Source organism: Accipiter gentilis, chromosome 7 (assembly GCF_929443795.1).
Source record: "Accipiter gentilis chromosome 7, bAccGen1.1, whole genome shotgun sequence".
Taxonomy (NCBI): Eukaryota; Metazoa; Chordata; class Aves; order Accipitriformes; family Accipitridae; genus Astur; species Astur gentilis.
The window spans coordinates 7505176-7529603 of NC_064886.1; the positions used below are offsets into that span (position 1 = coordinate 7505176).

At 40.2% G+C, this 24428-nt stretch overlaps 1 protein-coding gene across 6 annotated transcripts in view; it reads right to left on the minus strand.

Annotated features, from left to right (window-relative positions):
* Nucleotides 1–1946: 1946 nt before the first annotated feature.
* GNB1L (G protein subunit beta 1 like) overlaps nucleotides 1947–24428 on the minus strand; it is a 45388-nt gene continuing 22906 nt past the window's right edge. For 3 of the 6 annotated variants that reach the window (XM_049805684.1, XM_049805685.1, XM_049805683.1), the window contains exons 2-7: nucleotides 20658–20785; nucleotides 20286–20411; nucleotides 18098–18260; nucleotides 14209–14307; nucleotides 9225–9440; nucleotides 1948–4429 (exon numbers count right to left, since the gene is read on the minus strand). In XM_049805684.1, the coding sequence (XP_049661641.1) occupies nucleotides 4163–4429; nucleotides 9225–9440; nucleotides 14209–14307; nucleotides 18098–18260; nucleotides 20286–20411; nucleotides 20658–20773 (987 nt within the window). In that variant the 5' untranslated portion in view covers nucleotides 20774–20785 and the 3' untranslated portion in view covers nucleotides 1948–4162. Of the gene's footprint in view, nucleotides 4430–9224; nucleotides 9441–11727; nucleotides 11884–14208; nucleotides 14308–18097; nucleotides 18261–20285; nucleotides 20412–20657; nucleotides 20786–21609; nucleotides 23450–24428 lie in introns of those variants that run through there. The other 3 variants (XM_049805682.1, XM_049805686.1, XR_007506715.1) reach the window with 3 other exon arrangements.

The window sequence follows — 24428 nt, forward strand, 5'->3', positions numbered from 1 at the left end:
TCCAGCAGCTTAAGGTGGCTCTTCACTCACAACCTTCCTGCTAGCAAGTCAGCTGAAATCTTGAGTGATAACCATGCTCATGTTACAATTGTAAAGAGCTTTAATTTTGGTTTTTTTTTTTTCAGAGAAAGGAATTGTTAATTTCCTAGATGTAATCGGACAACTGTATTTTAGAGTCTATAGCAATATAGACTGTCCTTCCTGTTGGAAATAATTCTACTTTGGGAACGTCCAAGTCAGTTCCTTAAGCAAATAAACTTGTAGAAGATTAAGATGACTGTAATTCACATTCAAACTATGGCATTTAGGCTCAATTATAAAGCAAACTAATGTAGTTTGGTTGCTCATTTCAAGGAAAATACAATGTGAAAAAAAAATCCCTTCACTGAGTGTTTATATAAAATCAGTAGCCATGTAAAGTGTTAATGAATTAATTGTTGTAATGTGCAAAAGTATCACATGGATAGTGCTTTGGTAATGGGAAGTAAATAACGATAGGATGGGTCTGTTCTTGCAAGCAGATCTGCAACGTGTCCTTCCTCTTGAAGCTGATGAAACTCTTCTGTGTCTGCCTGCTAGTAAGATTACAGATGCAGTTCATGCCCTCATTTTCAATTTGTGCTTGCATGACTGAGTTTATTTTTAAATCTACCTAGTCAGACAAACGTAAATATTTAACCCCCAGCAAAGGACAGTAAGTTAGACTGAAGGCACATAGTAGTCTTTAGTGTACCCTCCAAAAGACCTATTAGTAAGTCTCCATAATTACTTTAGACACTGTCATTGACAGTAAATGGCATTTTTCAGAGAAAGGAATATACTCAAGAGTTCCTAACTTTCAGACTCTGATCTAATAGCATTCTTCCTAGGAGGCTGCCACTGTGCTAATATCATAATATTTGCATCAAAAGTTATTTCCTACAGTGGATGTAAGATGCACAGGCCTTCATTAAAGATGCATTTAGTGCGCTGCTTTGGGACCTGAGGTCTAGAACCGCATGGGGGTGGCTGTGAGGCAGCCCATCAGCCAGGAGCAGAAGCCAGGCTGCATCAATGCCTTGGAGCATCGCAATGGCCATGGATCATTAGGTGCTCACAACTAGCATTCAGAACAAGGGTGTGCTGAGCATGGAGCTGCCCTGAAATGCTGGAGAGATCTGCATCTTAGTGCCTGCTCCAGTCTTGAACCTGGCTTCTCACTGCTTACAGTACTGTCTGGTGACACAGCTGCCTTTTCCTGTCAAAAGGATGAGAGGAGAGAGAGCGATTACTTCTCTACTGGGACCAGGCTTGGCCCTTTTCATTTCCTACTGTAACCATTTGCCCAAGATGGGTGAGCCCTGGATTTCCTTTTCCACTGCATAAGCTTTAAACCCACAGCTCAGTTCTGTGAAAACTGCTGAACAGCGTAGGCTGCTGTTTGCTGCCGTGGAGAAGAGGCATGCTTGCATCCTCCAGGCCATTCCCCCCAACCCCAGGGCCGATGTAGACCAGCTTTCAAGTCCATCGGGAAGAAGGGGAAGAAAAAGGAACTTTTAACGTGGGTTCACAATGCAGGGCCTCACTATGTGTCATGATGGTTGGGGTTGTTTTGGTTTTGGTTTGGGTTTTCTTGCGTGATAAGCTGTAGAAACTTAAATTTTGCTCAGAAGCTAAGTTTTTCAGATACTCCAAAAGCATGTTGGGCTCCAGCACTGAGCAGTCTCATGCCTGTTGTACCAGGAGTCCCAAGGTGTTCCTGGCCTTGACCCATGCAAAATGATGGTAGCAGCTGTGCCTCTAACCCTGTACCTTGGGGCTGAGGGGGGGGATAAAGTGCTAATTTTTGACAGATGCCACCTACAGCCATGCATGAGGAGATGCAGAGCTGGTTTTTTTCACCGTCCAGGACAGTGCCCAAACACCAGCTTGACAGTGCTTTTTTTTTTTTTTTTTTTTTTTTTTAGGGCATGGGCCTTCGTTTCATTAGCTCTCACTTCAGGGTTGTTGATTAGAAAGGTGCGGTGATTACACAGGTTAAAGCACAGGGCAGGGCACTCTTCTGAGCAGATGGAGACTTATTTAATTTAATAGTTAACTTATTTATTTATATAATCTAAGTGGAGAGGAGACTAAAGCCCAAGCATGTATCCACTGGGTTATGTCCTTTTAAAAATTAAGTGATTGTGAAATTGTTCTCATACAGCAGAATTTCACTAGGTTCTGTTTCAAGAGCACCACTGAAATGGGAGACACCAATCTCAAGGCTGCCCGACAGGCTTCATGTCTGGTGTAGTATGAGACAGAAGAGCCAAAAGGAAATCTCTTTGCGAACTCTCTGTGATGGGTCCCTGGACCACACACAACAATATTTTCTGTATTTATTTATTTATGTTGATTCTGACCTACTTTAAGAAAGCAGAAAAAGAAAAAAAGGTTTCTTCCAGCAGCAGGTTTGTGGAGCAGAACCCTGTCTCATTCCATAAGGCTGCTGGCTGAAGCCTCTTGTATGGTGTAGGAAGCTCCTCCTCTGTGTGGGAGGTGGATGATGGGTGGAGATGGCGCACTTCCCAGCTACAGAGCTCTGTCTGGTAGATGTAATGAACACCAGCACCTCCCCTTGACTCAGGATCACTCAAAATTAGGCTTTAAGTTTCAACTGCAATGTGATCTTCCATGCAGCTACTGAACAGTAAAGAAATAATCAAAGAAATGCATTATTTAAAGTGTCATCACACTCCAAAATGTGTAAGGCCAAGTTTTATTTAGAAAAGCCTGGCAACAGCATCCTGTTTCTGTGTTTTAATGGACAGAACATCGGGCTTCATGCTTAGGACTTTTAGTCCAACAGTATCCTCTGCCTGTAAAGCACAGCTGGATAGCAGACCCAGAGCTTAATTTGCTTGTGAGTTTTCCCTGAAATAATTTCTAAAGTCTTTTGATGTTGCTGTTCAGTACAATTCTGGTGACTTTTTCATTTAATGTAAAGCTCTGTACAGCCGCAGAAACAAATATTTCCAGTAAAGTATCAACAGTGCAAAGCCTGGACACAGTTTGTAAAGCTGAGTTCTAGTTTCCAGACCACCTCCTTTTTAACAAACTGGCCCTTGCTAATTGCTTCAGTGAGACAGTTGTAACTGCAACTTTGTGACCAAATACAACAGCAAGGCGTCTATGAACACACTGTCGAATGTCTAATATGCTTTAAAAGAATGCAAATGCTGCTTCACGATTCAAACAAAAAACCCTTTATGAATGAATTTTAGCTTCCATGACCATAGAGATGACAAGTTAATGGAGCCATTTGCACTGTGTGGATAAGGATTTATCCATGCAATTCCCCTAAATGTTAATGGGAGTTGTGTAGCTGAATCCCAGACTTGCCATGCTGAAACTTACCCCTAACTCTCCAAGGAGAAGGGCGCTAATTGGATTGCTGAGTTTAAATCCTTCAGCTAGTTGGTCTGTGGAAAGGATTTAGCACTGGCTCTGTAAAAGGCTTTACATATCTTTGCAGTGCAGTGCAGGGGAAGATTTTTTTCCCCTTTCTTTCTTGTGATTAATTGTGAGGCTTGAGGTGACAGGAGACATAATGAAATTCATAAATGCCAAAGGCCGTCCCTAGTCACATTCCTGGCTGTTGGTTTAAGTTAGAAACTGACAGAAGTGTGAACAAATCAAGGTTGTTCTGATAGCCTTTCAGTTACAGGGAAGAAAAAGTAACTGACAATGAGAAACCACTGGAGGTGGTTTAATGGGTATACATTTTCAAGAAAGAGTGATATTTTACACTGATTCAGATTCTTGGATACATGACTTACAAACAGACGTAGTCTGCCCCCACTGAAGTCTGAGGGATTCCAGTCCTTTTTCACAAAAGAAGATATTGGCACAAGTTATTTGAGCAACCTGCCAAAGAAAAGCTGTTGCAAAACCTGTAGCAGAACTCAAAGTGACTTGTTCTGTGTCTTCGTTTGTGACTGGCCTTGCTCTGCTTGTTATGAATTTTAAAAATCCACTTCCCTCTCTGTAAAACAAAACTTGCAGCTTGAACAAGCAGCATAAGAATTAACCTAGGACTCTCACTTCAGCCTGAAAATACATTCTACTAATGCCCCACATTACAGTGTAAAGCATTGCTTCACCAGTGCTGGTTTCCTAGTCTGTGACAGTGCAGAACATGTCATGTCTGAGTATATATTGACCAGATACTGATGCGGTGATCTTTTGAGCCAGCTGCCAGCAGTCTCTCACTGGGGTTTTTGTGATCTGAGAAGGACACACAATGGACAGTTGCTGTGTGGTAGTCCAGCACTGCTAAAGGCTTCAGTTTTTTCCAGCCAAAGATCCTGATGCGATGATCCCACCCTGCTGTTGCTAAAATCTTCTTGTCTGGACGGATGGTGATATCAGATATGCCAGCGTTGACAAGTTTGTGTGTTTTGTAAACCTGTGTGAGAAAGTTATAGATGAGCTCTAATTGTTTGAAACAGAAGAAAAAGGAACCTTTTGGGATTTTAGAAGGTATAGTGCCCACCCACATACACTGGTATCACACAGGTAGTATGGAGCTTTTCACCCCATGGTGGATGATGCCTTAGAGAGAACAATTATAACCAGAGATGGAAAAGACTTTAACTTGAGCCTATCTATCTCCAGCACCATTCTCTAAAAAAATAAAAGCACCCCTTGTATGTTTTTAGTTTATATTACATTTAAAGCTCTTTATATTCTGTCACAAGTGAAGCTCTGAGTCAAGGTTTTGAGAACCAGACTATACAGCTTTGCTCTTCCAGCTATTCTTGCATGAGGTGCAATGTTCGGAGCTGTGGCCATATATTTTCCCTGCTTCTGCAATATTCCCATGCTGAGATTCTGAGCTGATGTTTAAACTACCTGCTACTTATTTCTACTACTGTGGCCCCTCACAAAAACTCCAATAAGCTGTGGTAGCATTTACCACAGTCTTGAGAAAGGAATGCTTCCAGGAATTAGGTTACAGTGTTAGGAAATCTATATTTCTAGTACTCCTTCCCAAGAGACTTTTATTTACATGAAATTCCAAGAAGGGGATTACAACCAAGTTATTGATTTCAATCTTGGAAGCCTTTTGTTACTGTTTGGAGACTACTGAGGCACAAGTTTCTGAGGGGCACAATTAAACTGGAAGGCATTTAACTTCCTTCACGAGGCACTGGGGCTGCACAGGACTTACCCCTTGGAAAGAAAAATTTTCACTTCACTGACATGAGTTTCCCCTGAAGCACAGAGGGAAAGCTCAATATAATACACTTTTGCTGTTCTCACCTCAGGTAACTTGTATTAGTCAGCAGTCTACCTCTGGAACACATGCAGTATACGCACCAGAGTATGTGTGCGTGCATGCATGTATGTTGAAATGCCTAGCTTTTGTCACAATGTGGAAAACACCTTTTGAGTGTATACTGACCTTGAAGTGCTGTTATTTATAAGTGCAATTGGAAATGACGCGTTAATGCCACCATCTACTTAAGACTGAATCTGGAGCTATCTTATACCAAAGCTTAATATAATTCAGTGCATGTTTTTAATACACTGTGTGTTGTTTGCTGTTCTGAGGCGGGAAGGCATTGACAGGCATACTGCATCTGAGTAGTTTTCCTCCTCACTAAAACTCCAGAAATGCCGGTCAAAGTTGGTTTCAGATGCAGTTCAGAGCAGAATACATCTTGGAATCTTAACAGGCACAAAGCTATAAGCAGTTGCTTTTCGACTATGTAACAACTGCCCAGCTACTTACTCAAAACAGCAAGAGATGTGCAATTCGATGAGAAAAAAGGCTAAATGAAACTTGACATGATTCTTGCATGCTCCGTCAGGTCACAGGACCTGATGAATGTGTCTACAACCAATTCAGAACAGAGCACAGCAAGTTTTGCCCAAGCCTCATGAACAGTAGGAGGCTGTATGTGGGCCTGCTACTGTAAAACCTGTGCTTATTGCTAGTGCATACGTTCTTCCAAACTTCCCAGTTACGCCAATGTAGCATGGCTTCAGTGGGATTTTTGTTGGCGTATGCATACTGGCAAGGGAAGGATTTATTACTTACATCACCAGCCTGGCAAATGTAAGATGGGCCCTACTCTGTACCTGAGATTATTAGCTAATGGCTATAACCAATCCTGGGCGTGGTGCTTCCCATCATTACTGTCAATTATGTGGGCAAGATCCATACAGCAAAATCAGGGCGACTGGGAGAAATTGCATGTCATCAGCAAGCTACAACTTGAAAATGAAGCCTGTAATGGTGATGCCTTTTGGCTATGGAACATGAGCGAACAGTGGGCATTTGTGCATGATCTGCAAATACAGGAGGCGAGAGAGAAAAACAAAACAAAGCAGAACAACTTGCTCAAGGTATATGCAGCCAGGTGAAATCCTAGTGCCAGGATTTGTGCCATCCAGTCACTTATGGGCAACTACTGTAGTCAAATGCATACCAACATAATTTCCTAACCAGAAAACCAGCTTGTAATTAAGAAAACAAAGAGGTAAAAATGGGTGAGCTGCTTTCAGCCAGTCATGACCAAGGACACTTGCATCTACTAGCAAATGCATTAAGAAATTTTGACATGCTGAGGCCAACAGATACCTCTCCTTCCCTCCTTAACACATGATATCTATGATTTTTTTTTTTAAAATCTCCCTCTCCTACACCAAATCATGCCTTTAAGCCCTATTCTTATTAGACAAATAGCTAAGATAGCAGCAGCCTTAGCTTCAGCATTTGAGGGAAAAGCCTCAGCAACACAACCTGTGTGTTTACTTGCTTATAGAATTTTTTTCTTGTCATATATAAAGGAGCTTCTGTGATTATCAGCTTTCTTAGTTCTGCTTTGTTTATTCACCTGCAGAAGCTGTTTACCTCCTACATTCTACCATGAACATCACCACATAATTACACTATCTCATCCAAATCAGAAGGCTCACAACCAATCCAGTCATTTGCTGACAGTGATGATTTCAGCAACTTTCTTGTAGAAGACAATACACCAAACTTTCCCCATAGCAATAAACTATGAAGTTACCTTCATCATCTATTCATTGACACACTGGAACATTGCCATTTAAAACAGAGCTGAAGTACCATCATTGCGTCATTATTTCTCCAACAGCAGATAGCTATGCACCACGTTTACTTATTAAAACCTTTTAGAATAAAAATAATGTGCCACTGAGTGGCTTTCCAACGTCTACCATTACCTCAGGTACCTGGAATGTCAGGGAAAAAAAAAATCCCCATCTGGTTTATATTATTAATGGCATAGTGGGAAAAAAAACTTAATCTATGTCCTTGACAATCTCTTGTGCTCACATGAAAGATGCATTTTATTAGGGCATTCGCACTATGTGCGAAGCACAGAAACATTGCTTATAGTTTATAATGCTTGGCATTTAAATTTCTTCTGAGAAAAGCTACTATCTCTCAGTGTGATGTGCTGAAGATGTAACTAATCCTACATCTCCTGGGAATATGAATACCCTGTGGAAAACAATACCTGGAATATTTCAGGTGAACAACTGTTTATTTTTCCCATGAGTCATACCTGTACCCCTGCATTATGGTTAACTCCTAACTGAAATCTGCTGTGGAGAACAATATTTTCTTTGAATTTAGGAAAAAGCTATGCTATAATTAATATGAAGGAACAGCTTCCTCTCCAACACCAGAGTATTTGAAGCTTTAAGAAGCCTGTCATGATGTCAGGTTTCTGACAACTTGGCCTTAAAAAACTAGTCTCAATACAAAGTTTCTTACTGGGACTTAAGCTGCTCCACTTCCTTCTGCTTCCCTGAGCTGAGGACCAGGTGCAGATGTGTGCCAATAGTGATAAAAAGGCCAGGGCAGGGGGAGGGCAAACATGACAAAAAACCCCCTAAACCATGACAGTTGTGTATCAGACGTGTTAAAACTCTTCTTTACCACATTGGCTTAGAATGCCTTTGCTACTTAGAGTCTAGAGAGCCTCTCTTACTTCATGTCGTATTGCTTATTAAAGTTTAGATGTTCTTCTCAGTGAGTGCTGTGTCCTCCAAACTTCATCTCGGTTGGATGCATTTACACTACATGCCCTACTACTCCATAAATGCTAGTTCTGTGGTGATGCCTAACAGATTATATACCTTCACAGTGTCCCCCAGCTGACGAGTTACCATTGGATGTCCAAGCACTTGCTTTTCTTCCTGTAGCACCATTCAGAAAACAGCATTAACTTGCCACACTACCTAAAAAAATATCTCCACAAAAGCTGCAAGCTGGGAGAGCAATTATTGTTATTCCATTAATTGGTGTATCCAGCAGCTCTCTTCTCGAGGATGATCTGGGGGCACACAGGCCCTGGGTCAGGTCCTCTTCATTGTGTGTTCAGGGGACAACTGCCACTTTAAAAAAGGTTTAAGCACTCAGGAGTGGAGCGGCTACGCATGGGCCATTTTAATTTTCATGAGAGCCTTTATTTATGCACTTCATTTCCACACCTATTTAAAACCTACTTAACCCCTTGGCACTGTTGGAACACTTGCTAAATTTGTCTAGATTAAGCAATATTTATTGCCATTCACTAGCATAGCCTGAACTAGTGATTAAGAGATCTCCTTCTAAACCAGCCATTCCAGGTACGCGTAGCTCAGACACAAACTGATATATCCAATTAACTTATTTTCCCTGTCTCTGGCTAGGGCTCTAAAGGTGCCAAAGAAAGCTGGCTGCCTAAAGCTCATGTCTTCTTGGTACTAGCTGGGCTGTTCCTACTCTTTCTGTTTGTGAAGTGTTTCATGGAATATTTCTGTCTTTCCCACACTAGAAAGCAAGCTCTATCCATTCAAGCAGAACCTTTGGAAAAGCAATCCTTTGTTTCTCATTTTATAACTCATTTATAATGTTTAGGACATTCCAAGAGCTGGATACTACTAACGTGATAAATGAAGATACAGAGGCAATGGCTTGAGTAATGAAATGCTAGGCTTGTGTGCCTGTTGCAACTTTGGTAAAACCAGAAACATGTGAGAGAGGTTTTTTCTTTTTTTTTTTAAATCCTCACCATCTTTTGCTAAGTCTAGTCACATAGCACAGACATTCTAACCAGTCTGTGATTAATTAGCTAGAGATCTGCAACAACTCCTCTTCATGACTAAATATTTTTTTAGTCTATCAAACTGTTAGTGCAAAGTGGGATAAATGACACTAGAGGGCCAATGATCCTGACCTGGAGGTTCTGTTGCTCATTGAGGCTCCAGATGCTAAGCACCTTTTCAGATGAGCCTGAGATCCCCTTGGCCTTCTCCGAGTCAAAGTCAAGGCTCATCACTGGCTCCTGGTGGCAAACAAGTTGGCTCAACACTTTTCCCATTGACAGATTCCAAAGGACCACTGATCCATCTTCATAGCCAGCCAGAAGCAAAGGTTGCGAACCACAGTTGAGCTGATCAAGGGAAAAGTAAAATTGTTTGAGAAGTAAACAGTCTGTTAGGAAAATTATCATCCCCAGGTAGGTTTCAGTCCAAGCAACAAGAAAATAAATGAAAATGCTGACTGGCATAGAATTGAAAAGTTTAAGCCTGAATGTCAAATTTTGATAGTCCATCCGCTTACAAAAAACATTACTGGGTAACTGCTGACATGCACTTAACATATAAAAATCTATGATGCTTTACATATATAATATGTATCCAACATACACACATCTAGAAAATTTCTCTCTGAAAATCCAAACTATTGCCCTCTACAACACCTGAAAAAAAGGCTGCCTGAAGTTTTCTGAAGCTTTACTTCATGGCCTGAACTTTGTTTGTGCTCCTTAAAAAAAATTACTAAGAGCAATGAGTTACTATCAATCCGTATGGACATTGAAAGAAGCGCCATGCTTAAAGATTCCAGTTTCACATTGCCAAGTGTAGGGTTACACATAGGGATCGTTTACCCAAGTGCACCGCAGTGCTTAAAAGTAAACACTGAACCTCTCGTCAGGAATCTCTGGGTGAGTCACCAAGGGGTTAACGGGCACCCGAGTCCCACTGTAACCAATTGAAAGCTATTTTGATTAATGATGTCACAGGCCAAAGGGCATGGCACCCTGGGCAGACACCTAATTTATTTAAGCCTCTGAAATAACTCAAGGAAGGGAACATTACTGGATTACATGTCACACTTAAGGAAAATATTCATCATTGCTCCAGCCAAAAGACTAATGACCCCATAAGCAGTAACTGGTTATATGAGTGAAGATGCAAATCCCTAATGAAAAGCAACTAAAAAATAGGCATCTGTTAATGCCAGTTATTTCTTTAATAGGAGAAGAATCACCAAAATAAACATTGGGATTATGACCATCTCATGCTGGCACATATAAGAAGTGTATCCAATAGGTTAATTCAAATCCTTCCAAACACTGTCCGAGCCTACAGGATTTGTTTGCTTGGTATTCAGTTCAAAATAAAAGGACATTTAAAAAAAAAATAATTTTTACTGGTATCACATTATTGAATGAGGTTCTTCAAAATTGCTGGCTGTCAATGTCATGATACAAACCTGCAGCAGCCAAAGGCTCAGTGCCTCTGTTAATGGTCCAGACTATTCTCCCAGTGGTTATTATTTGTTCTAGGGGGAGTTAAACTAACAAGAGATGGGTGGTCTAGGTAATAAGACTGCTCAGTAAAAGCCTCATGTTCTTTCTCAGATTTATTCAGCCTAAAGAAGTGTTTAAATGAGGAATGGATCTCACTGAGCAGGGAAGAAAATTGCCCCTTAAAAGAAGGAAACCAAGGGGAAATCCCCTACATCATCTTTCTGAACAGGTCTGTCCACACCTGGGATCCTGCAGGAGCCTCATTCCTTGCTTTAAGATCCCTTTTCTTTTGAAAAGGTAGGGAGCATGCTCTGGCTAGAGAGACCCACAAAGAAGGTCTCTCATAATGCCCAGAACTGTGCACAATTTTTCTGTTGAATTCTTGATTTGCTAAAGTAACATCAGAGCAATGAATACATGTCAAATTTATGTGAATTAATGTTAACTCATGAGGTATTTTGGGTGAAGAGTACCTGGCTTTTAATACCAGGGGAAAGTGAAAAAAAAACCTGAATGAAATGAACATTCCAGATTTTATTTGTATTTAAAGGGTAAAGCCTTCAAAGCAAAACGAAGTATTTCATAGGTACTTCAATTAAGTTTAAAGTTTAAAAAAGGTCCCAGTTTGGGCATAAACCATGCCCCCCAATTATTTGTACTGCTCTTCTATGAGCACATGACTCCTCCAGAGCCCTGGGGCTCTGCAGAAGGTATAGCTTTCATTAGCCAATGAAACGAGGTATGGATGGGCAGGGTCAGCTCCTTTGCCTTACTAAAAATGGGATGGCCAGATTTTCATAGATGCCCATAACCCTCATTAAGATAAGAGAGACAGGCGGGGGCTCAGCATTACGGGAAATGCCAAGCAAACCCTTTTTAAAAATTTTCTACCCCCCCCCTCCCCCCCCAGGTATCTTAGCTTAGATTTGAAAACACGCAATTTGCAAGTGAGATCTAAGATTAGTCTATTTTAACAACAAAGTATTGTTTTCTATGAAATGAAGTGAAGATCTCCCACACTACTTCTTCCTGACTTTCCCTAACCATATGAAGTGTAATATTTCAATGAATACATATACTTGAACTTAAACAATAAAAGCTATTGAAAGATCAGGGGAGCTCTCAGTCTGATGCCTGGACTCACCAAGCAGTGGTTCACAACGGCCCATTTATTTCAGTTCCTAATAATGGACACTTCTGGCGAAAAGTCTTCACCATTCATGTTCTGTTTCAGTGGAAAAATTAAATTGTAAATCATTGTTCTTCCTCAGCAGAACATTTTATTGTTGCATTTGGATAACTGTCAAGGAAGGAAGAAAAGGTGATCTGCTGTCAACTCAACAGGAATAATTGCTATAGTTTATATAAAGTAATAACTCTGCATTTCCAGTTTCTACATGTATTATTCCTGTTGAATTATTTTGTTTGCACCGTTACGCAACATGATGCCTTCCCCAAAGAGTGCAAAAAAATTTAAGGGAAGACTATCCTCACTCCTACAAATCCTACTCCACCCAATTAGTAATAGCAGGAAGGTGTGAAGCTGAAGGGACAACGTATTTAAGAATATGAACCTTCACAAGGAAAAAAACCCACTCAATGAACTAATATATTTAAGGACAGACCTCGTAAAATGAGGGGGAAAAAAAAGCTTCAAAACAACAAAATAAACAGCTGCAAGGTTTTTAACTGCTTAGGAGAAGCCAGTGAGGCTTCATCTACAAGCATAACCAAAGCCTCAATTTCCTTCTGCTCTATCTAGTTCACGCTGCTGCTGGTAAGGTGCATTGTTTCTCTGATACGTGGATTTTTTTTTTATTGGCATGCAGAAAAATATGATGATACATGGCTGCAGCCCCCAAACTCATGTTGGACAACAACCCTGAGCATACTTCCTTCAGACCATTATGTGGCTCTCTCCATGTCAGCTTCTGTTTCAACTTGTTAATTTACTGTGCCATAAGCAACATCAAATAGTCTCTTAGGCAACACATTGCCCATAAGCGATGGGTTGGGGAGTGCTCATCTCCTGGGTATGTCTATATTGCCCAATGCAGTAATGTACAAAGAAATCCTGGACGGCCTCTATTCAGGAAGGGGTGCAGCTGGGTTAGCTCGTGTTCCTCTCTGCTTTTATGGTTACAGGGTTACTCAGTGAGCCACTTCGAGTGAAACCACAAAACAGAATGTAGAGCATCACTTTGGTACACCACATATAATTATTTGTCCTTAAGAGTATCCTCCTCCCCCATGCTTTTAAACGGAGCTGCACACATTTGTAAAAGAACAAATACAGCTGTGAGACTGTAAGGGATTATCTATCTTTGCCTGTTGCAGTCTAGGAAGTTGTGGTGACTTCCCAAAGCCAGAATTTGCATGGCTTGCATTTACCTCTCCCTGTTCCCAGTCCTCTGCTTTATCCCCACTGGCAACAAAATTAAAAACTACATAAAATTAAGACTCTACACCTGCTCTGCTTCCTAGAGGAATAGCAATATTAATGCACGTAGAAAATATGGCAAGACAGAAGACTTTTTATACAGGCAACAAAATTTTCAACACTGAACATTTCCTCAGTTATCTTCATCTTATTAAAAAACGTCCAGGAGACAGAAAGCCCCATTCATTTCATTGAGTACTGAACACTGATTGCATTTTTAGGAGAAACTTTCTGTTTAATAAAAACCTAATCAGTCTATTTAATTTTCCTTCTCTTTTTTTTTTTTTTCTTTCTAGTTTTTAATTACAGCATGGGACTTGAACTGTGGCCTCTCCCACTTTTGTCTGAAGTCAGTAGCTGAATTCCTCTAGACTTCAGTCAGTTCAGGACCTTGAGTGAAGACACTAAGGCCTCAAATTCACAACCAATTGATAATTTTTTCAACTGAAACCAACACAAATGTTCCGATGAACCTGCAGGAATAACATACTTGAAATCAGCTCAGATAGTACTGCAAACCTGTAACAGTGTGTGGTCAGGGAATCGGCTTTGCCATCAATTCTTTGGAGATTTAGAGCCAATCACCTAAATTCCATCCTCCCTCTACTGCCACCTTTTTGTATTACTTGTCTTTCACTGTTGGCACCCCATAAACATTATCTGCTGAAGACTCTGCAAATGTGGGGTTTTTTCATTAACTGCTTTTATTTACTTTTTTTGTCCAAAGTCAATACCACCATAAATATTTTGTTCCTATTGTATGTCTGGAATAGAAATGTTCATAGAGTGCTTCCTTGTCCTGAGGGCATTGAAGTGAATGTAACCTGCCATTAAAATCACTATTTTTAAGTAACCCAGTCATTTCTCATCATTCTTAATGCAGTGAGAAACCATATCAAACAACTGGCTTTGGTAAGTCACTCATTTTCCTCTTGATTGATGCAAAAACTGTATCTATCCTAAGGATACAAAGCTTTCCCTGAGCATTTGCAAATCTTCCATTAAAGCTTGGAAAGCTCTGAAAGTTACATTAAGGATGTTCACAAATCTTTCCCCCCTTTAATAGTATAATTACTTGATTGGTTTGATAATAAATCAAAATCTAAGTGAAGAAAGATTCATGTGCTTCATATAAAATGAATCACAGGGAAAACATTTCACAATTAGCAGGCACTCTTGCCTTACCTGCCATAACTTCAGACACATGGGCATGCCCAGCTTGGCACCCACCTCTGGCTTCAAGGTACAGACTGACGTCTTGGATGGCAGCTCCAAAACCTGAACCTGACATCAGGAAAACAAGAGTATTTGGTCAGGCTCCAGGTCAAAATTCTGCTGTTAAAAACACAAGTCTTTTAAGGTGATTTAAGGCTAGTATAAGCTCTTCCAGTAAAAACTGTCTGGAGGAAACTGAGGAATGCATGTGAAGTTGGAGCTGTAGGGGAATCTACAGCTATCTAAATAAATGCATTGTTTTAGGAAAGACCAGACAAAACTGCTAGAATGAACACTTCCTCTTCTTCCACTCTTGTTTTTAATCTGTATTATAGTCTTCTTTCCATACAGTAGATGATATTGTGCATACACTAGATAATACTGCAGACTGCTTAATCTGAAAACACTTACCTATTCCTCTCCCTTTCCCCTTCTTCTATCTCTGGTGCTATTTTTTTTGTTATATTCACTTGTGGACACTTGCATTGTCTCCTCTGTTCTGTCATGTTAACAAAGAGCTTGTGTAGAAATGTAGGCAATATATCTATATATCTAAGGTGGATTTTTTTAACTTACTGGCTGACTGCACTAACAAAGAGCAAACTCAGAATTATCTGCTAATGCAGGCTGGAGCAGTGATGGCATACCAGTATTTTTAACACAATATTGTCTGACCCTATTCAAAGCAGGGTCAGACAATATTGTGTTAAACACCTGCTCTCTGTCTACATAGCAGCTTCCACTGTGCTTGCACTGGTGGTAATGAATTATGAATACGATGATTATTTATTTATCCACCTATCTATCTATTTATTTTTTTATTTTAGCACTGGGCAAGTCTTTCCCCTGCCAAGGAAGTAGTAGCTCATTTCCACCTCAGGATGATGGCAGGCAAGATCAAGAGAGTCTGCCTTTGCAATTTGGCACTGGAAGGTTTTGAGTCTCTTGATTGACATGGAAGTGCCTCACTCTGGGCTGATTCTCAAGCCTGGAACTATGGAGAAACAGAAGTTCTTAGGTATCAAAAACTTGGTGCCAGGAACAGCGCTCATTTCTCAAATGTATACTTAATCACGAAGGTGATCTTTTATTTTAATTACATAAACAATGGTCTGCATTATCTTGTAAAATTAAGGGACTTCAAACATTTGATAAATCCAGCATTACCAGCCATTCTAGGCTATGTCAGAATGTGCAAAAGCCGAGCAGTGCTGTTGGACAGCCCCAGTCATGCGAATTTCCTTAAGCATCTGAGATGAGGTATTACACAAATATGGCTCCTCTGGGAGCCATCAATCAAGACCACAGCAGCTGTGATGGCTTTCCAATCCCATACCTTTAGTTCAAAGCTTGCCAGAACATCTTCCTATTTCTAGAGGTTGTCAGCTAGCCTGCCAAAAGCCAGCTGCACTCTAGGACTGCAAGTCGACAATGTACTAAACACAACATACGGAACACTTTCTAAAGCCACTTAGCAATGCAGCAGGAAACTATTCTCCAGATTTAAGGAATGGTGACTACAGCAAAGATACATCCAATATGTAGACCAAACCTATGAACAGCCCAAAGTTTGATCATCTGGGAATTCTGGTTCTTTGGAGCTACACTCTTAACAAAAGATGCTTTTCTCTTGTCAGCGTTCTTGCTGTCAACATAATGACCAAGTTAGCTGTTGCAGGAAATGGGCTATATGAAGATGACCCGCTCTCATTCTTGTGTCTTTCATCACTGGCTCTCCAAAGGGCATTGCCTCCTAGACAAGACTGAAACTGCAACTTTTACATAATAAGTAAGGATAAGTGCACTGTGATAAATGCACTTCTGCAGGTTAAAATACAAAAAAAACCCCTCCTTTGCTTTACTTTGATTCAAAACGGATGAACTGGTACAAGGGCTACAGTTGGGCTTGCAAAGGACAAAGAACACAAAGAAGGGAAAGCTTTTTCCAGAAGGCAGGCAGGCATCAGCTGCCTATGCTAGATTGACAGTTCCAGAGACTGTCTGCATTAGAGGCAACTGAGCGTTAGAAATAAATACTATTTCATATATTTTGACAACTGTAACCTAAAACTTGAAGTTCTGTGTTTATATTGGTTTTGCTTAATAGGAGAAAGATTTGCCTTTGCCTGAGGTTAATAGTGTTCCTGGGTGGCTAAAACTGGCCACAAGGAAACACACCCTTTTTCACATTAATAAAGCTTTTAACATGTTTCTGGCAAATTGGCAAGAAAAGTGCGTGTAACTCATAATTGGTGATTTAAATGCAATCATGAACAAATAAATGCCTGTTCAGATCTCATTATTTATGGACTGAACCTGCTTTAAGACAAAATTACTCTTTTTTTGGGTACCAGCCAAGCATAAACACTTATTAAGTCTTAATTTTAATCATAAGCTGCAAATGTACTGTGTCTCACACAGTGCTGCCTATTTGGAAGCACTATATATTATGGGAGCTTACGTGAATTTATTGAAACCTGACACAGTTCTAATGTAAAGGTTCATACACAGAGTGGAACTCTTACCTCAGGAGACAGCAAATCATGATCAGTTTGCAGGGCCCAAGCAAACAAATGAAAATAAAGCAGAGAAGAGTTGCAAGAGACATTGGGGTAAATGTCTTCTCTTTAGATCAGACGATTATTTAATTCTTCATTACCAGAATGTGTGTGTGTACTCTTTGCCTGACACAAAAATTCTTCTCCGTCTGACACAAGAATGCACATGTCAATTTTGTTTAACTTAAATATTATTGAGCACTGCTGTAAAATGGAGAGAGTTCTTTACTTGATCAGAACGACGTAGGGGACTTAGAATGGTTGTATTTACTGGTACAGCGTTTGTGTTTACAGGCTTATTCAGTTCTGTAAAAGGCTGAACATTCTGGCTGTGAGCCAACAAAGTACTTAAATATGTGCTTAACTTCTGAATAATAAAAAGTTCACATTTTCTTGCAATACAGGCACCATTCCCAGTTATTACTTCGTATATAAAATATGCAACTTTCAGTTTCAAGATACGCATCCTATAGTCCAGAAAAGCATGTGACCTTTTATGCTTGTGAATAATTTGCAATTAGCTACAATGTATCTTTTCATATTTATGCCTCTTCTTTCTGTTTTCATATTTTTGGTATTTTGATGTGAAGTATTTGAAATAATTTATTTTTGTGTGATGTCCTCAAATAGTCCTTCAAAGAAAAAAAACCAAAACGATTTCTACACAGCAGAAGGTGGAAATTGCCAACAAAGCTGTCAGTCAGTGATTGCTGCGATAATGGGTATTAGATGTGGACTTATCCAGTAGGAACTGAAACGGACCCTACAATTATCTCACACTGAGCAAACCTTTGGCCGCTAATAGTAATTCAAGTATTTCCAGCCAAAGTACCAGTTAAAGAATTAGCCTCGGGTGAAAGACCACATATCACATTACAAATCACCTTCACCTCCCCTTCTCTCACCAAACACGACTTTCAGCTTCAGATGGAAGATGAGTAGTACCTCCATCTGATGACAGACCTTCTGACCATTAGTTCCCCAGAAGGACTCTTGTTCCCCTTTAACAATATTCAGCAGCACCAGAGTTTTCAAAACTCCTGCACATGAAAGACCAGCAGCAGCTGCAAATACTTCAATGTCAGAAAAATCTTGGGGTGGTATCCTAGTTATTAGAGCATAAGTTATATAATTCAGTCATCTTTCTGGCAGGTAAAATTAGTGATTGGAACCCCCAAAGGTTCCTTGTGCTGCCCTCTCTTGAGCAGAGAATTTGAGAGCAATGATATTTCCCCTTCTGAACTATCTCATTTCACAACCAAAAGCAATCTCCCAAGCACCGAAAAAGAGATACTTCCTACCTCCTCCAGGGCCTTGGCTGCCATAGCCACTAGCCAGCGTCCCTGTGCCACCTTTAACAGAGAGCATCTGCAGAATCCCACATTCTCCGTGAAGACAGAATCCGTCACCGAAGTACGTCCCTCTGCTAAATCCCACAAGCAGATCCTCTGGTCACGACCCTGACTGTTACAGTAAAACAAGTTACCCATGAGCCGCAGATCTGAGAAAGCCTGACTTCCTGCATGTTAGTATCTCAATGTTGGGTCTTTAACAGGCAGTAAAGGAGTGAGCTTAGTACAGCTTCTGTGGGGTATTAATTGGGTCTTTCATGAAGCGTGTGGGAACTCAGTATCACCAAGACCACCACCCTTCTGCTGACTGCAAAACTGGCCAATAGGTTCAAAAGTTACCAAGAGGAGGGAGGACCCGAGAGTCAGTCAGATGCACTGCAGTCACTCTTAGCCACGTTTCCTTGTGAAGAGAGGCTTGATCAAACACAGTTATGCTACTTCTATGTGCACATGTGTTTATGAAGTCTCATGAGTATTTGAACATATTCATAATAAAAATACTCGCATTTTACCATTGATTAGATCTAATTTTAAAAGGAAACAAAAGTATCCAGAGAGTAACACATTTAACACTCTTTCACCCTAGCAATGAACTAGAAATGTCAGGCGTGTTGACAGCTGGAAGACAAATAGCAAGACAACAAAGACTGCATCAAAGGTAAATAAAAAGCTACAGTTATTCAGTGGCCAACTTCCCACAGCCACAGGGGGGGCACAGAAGACTGTTACGGCTGTGTATGCATGGAGTCACAACAGGAGAGGGACTGGCAGTGCAGTGAGTAGCAGGAATTAAACAATGAAATGCTGGAGTTAAAACATCCAAAACCAGAGAACCAGCGGCTGCATCACTGATGTACTAGTGCAGCTCACGCAGATACTCCTCTGCATACCTCTCCGTCCCGCAGAAAAGCCTGTGTGTTGGTCCCAGACAGTAAGACCAAGGAGGCCAAAGGGCACACCATGCATTGCTACGTATTTACGTGATCCCACTGGCTCTGGAACAAAGTACCACTGTGGAGAAGCTTCCAATCCACAAACTACAGTAGCACAGGACATGTGTCCTCATGTTATCACCTGGGACAAGGAGTCATCAAAAATCCCTTATCCATTTCTTATTTTAATTAGCAGTATCACCTGATGGAAGTATGAAACCAAAACAGAGGCAGATGCAAATCTACAGACTGTTGGGACTTCTTCAACATCAATACAGAAACTCCCATCTGCTGTTCAGCTGAGTGACAAACTGTCAAAACATTTATAGCACTGGGCATACAAACAACGTGGTACTGCAAGAAATTGTTGTGATTTAGCTTTAGAACAGAGAAACAAAAAATACAGGTAACTGCTGTCCTAAAAATTGCACTGCTATGTGAACCATTACAAATATACAGCAAAAATAGAGGTATGAAAAAACTCTATAATTATACAAACAATGCTCATTCAATATGATTTTATGGGGGAGAGTGATGATAATTGTACTTAAGCAGATAACAAATATAAATGCTAATGAGTTCCACTGTATATTATAAGAGATGTCTTCTCTAGATAAACATGTCAGAACACCTCCTAGTCATACCGACACTTTGGCATCTACACTAGATCACCTGTCTAATCCAAAGTACACAAATCTTCCCAACCTTCCCCTGCTAAACGAGACCAGAAGATATTTTGCAACAAAGGCATGCAACTCGACATTCTTGCTCATTTTCAGTCTTCCATTCTCCATCTCCAATTCTTCACTTCATTTTCTCTCTCTTCCCTCTTTTTATAAACTCTTTCTATCAATTTTGATCTTCCCTGAGAACCAGTTGTGAAGCATCCGTCAACTTCAAATCCAAGTGTATTTCCTTTACCCAAAGGCCTCACCCGATCTCAATGCAGTAATAAAGACACTATGGACCCCAAGTTGTGATGTTGTCACACACATATCATAAAGAAACTAATAGTATCATTTTCCCCACTTTTTGTTCTACAGTTTTTCTGTATTTTTGTACTTCTGTACATTTCCGTATGTGTTGGAGAGACTTTCAGTGACTCCAGAAATAAGAGATTCCTTTTCTTTCTCTCTTTTTTTTTTTCTTCTTCAATCATCACAGAAACAAGAATAATTTCACTGTTTTTTGCCTGCTTTGCTAACCTGAGGAGCCTGTTTTTACTACCAATTGTCTCCACGTAGTAGACAGATTTTCTTCCATGGCCATCCAGTTCTGTGTCCACTCTGTGTGTTTTCAGGTTCCAGACATGGATAAACCCATTCTCAGACCTGGCAGTAAGAACAGATGCTTTTAGTGTGACCACTGCATACAGTCTGATAAGACAGTCTGATACTTTTCCTCCCCCCCCCCCCCCCCCCGACTGAAGTTGTATGTACAAAGATAACACACCCATCATTCACCAACCATGCATTTTGTTGTTTTCTCCAGATACAATTTATCTAAATAATACACTTTGTTTTGAAAGGAAATGTCCGTATAATGTTCAACTCAGCCAAAAATCCTGGTTTACTTACCCAGAGAAAAGAGTGGGGATGTCAGGTTCTTGGCCTCCACAGGAAAAATGCAGAGTGTGGACTGCAGCACTGGTACCTCTGAGAACAAACTGTGGATCCGGAGGTGGCAAAGCCATCTGAGAAATGAACTGGGGGAGTGAGAAGACAGATACCACAGAGGGTAAGGCAGCCTAAAGTGAAACTGCAACTTGAAATATATTCTGATCAGGACATTTGCTTTTCCTAGTCACTTTCCTCTTTGAAATATCATTATTGGATACTATTTCTGTTTGCCATACAGTTCAGTGTAAAGTATTTCCTCATAACATCAACTGTTCAAGCAGCTGTCAAATCTGCTTTTTTGCTGCATTCCTTTTTAAGCAAGGTAAGTGCTGAGCTGGCTGTGTGTATGCACCTCTTGTGCACTTGTAAATACAAAATTGTTCAGCTGTTCTCCCTGCTGCAAAAAGGAAGAGCTACAAAATGCAAGAAACTGGATACCCATAATTTCAGTGGGCAAGCAATTTATCATTCCACTTAGCCCCTTGGCAAGTCTTTCCCCTTCCTCCTTATAAAAATACTACTTCTGTGCTTTCCACTCACAACCATTTACAGAAAAGCATTGCAGTGAACATACCAACTGAAAAGAATTTCAGATGAGATTAGAGTTATGATCATTTTTACACAAGAATCCCATTACTCCCAAGTGTTTAAATTTTTGGTTCCAAGCACAGCTACTTGGAAAAAAAAAGAAATGCAGTATTTCACACTAACTTAGTGACTACTGTGTTAAACATTTTATTCCAAGGGGTTTGTATTCCCCGAAGGATCAGTAAAGAGAGATGGATGCTTTCAGCTTTATTTCATCGGTTCAAATGTGGTCCAAGTCAGGAAAGAAAAGGACAAGTATATGGGGAAACACGTTGCCCTGTCTCACATGGGAAACATGAAGGACAATTCATTATGAACTCACAGGGATAGTTTGTGTGATCTGATTAGGCACAGTCTTACTGGTCTGGCACATTGACCAAGTATTTCCATTCACATTAACACCTTTGCAGGCAGCTGCAGCGCAAGTGCCAAAGAAGGACAAGGATGACTTTTCTGTGTTCTGACTTGCTGCAAATGACCCTCCAGACCTGTGCTGGGACAAGGTAGCCAGCAGCTTCTTTGACTGTAAGTACAATTTGCAGTTAATTGGAAAATGTGTTATAATATGCATTACAAGAAATATTTTCACCATGAAAAGTTTTTACTGCTTTATCTGTGACATTACTAGCCAAGCTTGTATTTCTGCTTCTTCCTTTCTGACCTGACCTCATACAGAAAAGGACAGCTTTTGCCACTACAGATGTCAACTCTCACCACTCTTTCCCATTCATGCATATATTACACCGGACTAAACAAAAAGTTTTCCAAATTCAGTAAGGGAAGATCAACAGGTGTTTTTCTGCCTGCTGCTTCACAGCAGAGGAATTGCACAGCCAGAACAGAGCGCTAGAGCTACAAGTTACATGGTAAATTAAAACAGCTCAACTTTTAATTGTTCTCTCACCTCAGTATCAGCTTTTGATTGTGTTAATGGATGCACTTGCTATTGCACCTCATTTGCAGGTCTACCTTGAGTGTTTATAGATCAGTAATCACCATGATACCTGTAGGTCCTAACTAAACACAATTATCTTATAGGACTAGTGATGAAACAGGATTCTTCAGCATAATGTGCAATTCTCCCTCAATAGCACTGTGTAATTAGGTATGAAAATAATGAGCTCAGTGGATAACTTCCATGTTTTAGTGCCCTGACTCATCTGTTTTATGATGTTGTCTGATGATCTAGACTCATGACAGGCTGGAGTAAATTTTCAGATGATTACACGATGTACAGGTTTGCCCCCATGGTGAGATCCAGCTCCCAAGCGCCTGTCTGTAACGTGCTTCACCTGTGTTATAAAACTGTTAGACTGAGGATTTTGTCACAAAAGGTCACCTCTTTGGGACACTACAGCTGTATGCTGTTGTCCTCAAAATGACATTTTGTAGAACCGCGTAAATAAAATAGTAGCTAGGCGGCTTGCAGAGGAGCTGGGTTCCTCTTCACGGTGGAATGAACCTAGGTTACTGCACTAAGCAGGGAAGACAAAATAGAACTGAGTCAACCCAGAGGCTATCTGGGATTACAAGGCAGGTTTTTAATAGCATTTTTCTAATTACTGACACAGAAGTTTTTGCTGACAGACAGCAAGTGTGTGCGTGGCTGTGGGAATAGTTTTACCTGGCATGAAACAGACGCTACTAATGCATGTCTTTACAAGGACAATATTTCAGAAAAATCCTCAGACTGGCTACAGGAAAAAAAACCAACTGAAAACATACTTTCAAGCTGTAAGCAAATGAAGTGGCTTTTTTTCTCCTTGGAGCCTGGTTCTTTGCTTGCTTTTTTTGCTAATCAGATACATGAATCTGGAAATTTGGCTTAATATTAAACCTATGGCATTTTTTATTGGGCTTACGAGATGACTCCTTATTACTTCCTATCATGACTCAGCAGATGAATGGCAGTGTGACCGCATTAAGCGTCTCATCTTTCTTCCAGCAAGTGCTGAACTATAAAATTGTATCTGTGCTGTCTTCTTCATCCATGAGCTTGGATAGGTCACTGAAGACCAAGATTTAATTAAAAGTTCTTAAGTACCTAAGTCAACAGAAAGTCCCGTGAGGTTGCAAACAGATGAAAATTTGGTGCACCAGTGCCTTAAAAACTCCAAGAAAGCATCCATCTGTTCCTGTTGACACATAAGCATCCTCACAAAAATGACATTTAGCCTACTTTCAACTCACCAGGTAGCTCAATATCTCTATTTTAGTTATAGGCATAATGAAATACATTGTGGTATACTGATACTAATAGATAATGGTTATACCATGCTTTGCTAAACAGTTACAAGCATACTAAATATGATGACTGTGCGATGGTAAAAGCCCCTGGGTAAATTTTTCAAAAGTGCCCAAGTGATTTAGAAGCCTAAGACACATTTTCAAATGAATTTTCAATCCTAAATCTCTAGTACTTTTTAAAGTTTCACCCCAGGTGTCTGAAAATGAGTTCTCTAATTAGCACAACATTTATTTTCTTGTTAACTCCATCTAGCCTCAGGGAGACTAATCTGTTCTTGTTAACTGGGGATATCTGCAACAAATTTAATTAAATGAGTTTTCTTAGTATTTAGGCTGGTCTGAGAGCAAAGTCTGGCTCAAGGGCTTGAACAAGCAATGTGTGACCTACAGAAGAAAGTTAATTTAAAAGCATCTTAGGGCTAGACCATATGTTTGTCCCTGAGATATCCTCATGCTATGACTCCTGCCTCCTATGAAAGTATGTTAAAAGATAGGAATCATTTTGCTTATGGCATTATTTGTTTGCAAGAGGGTATCACCAGTAAGAGATGCAACACATCATCATGCTCTTGGTTTTTAAAAGATGGTCCACTTTTTATTTCTTCCAGCCTTCCCTGTGCTGGTAACAGCATCTTCCTGCAGGGTCTCAGCTACACTCTGATATGATACAGACAACTAGAAGTATTCTTCACAAGGTGCTCTGCAAACCCTTGGGCTCCTGCATCGATTATATTTGCTATGTGAACAAGGAGTGGAAACCCCAGCTGTTCAAATTAGTGTTTCAATAAGCAAATGGCTATGCATACCACACATTAGGTACTAAAAAGGGTTTTGTCTAAAAAATTGCTTCTACTAAATGCCAGAACAATTCAATTTCCTTCAAAATTACATTAC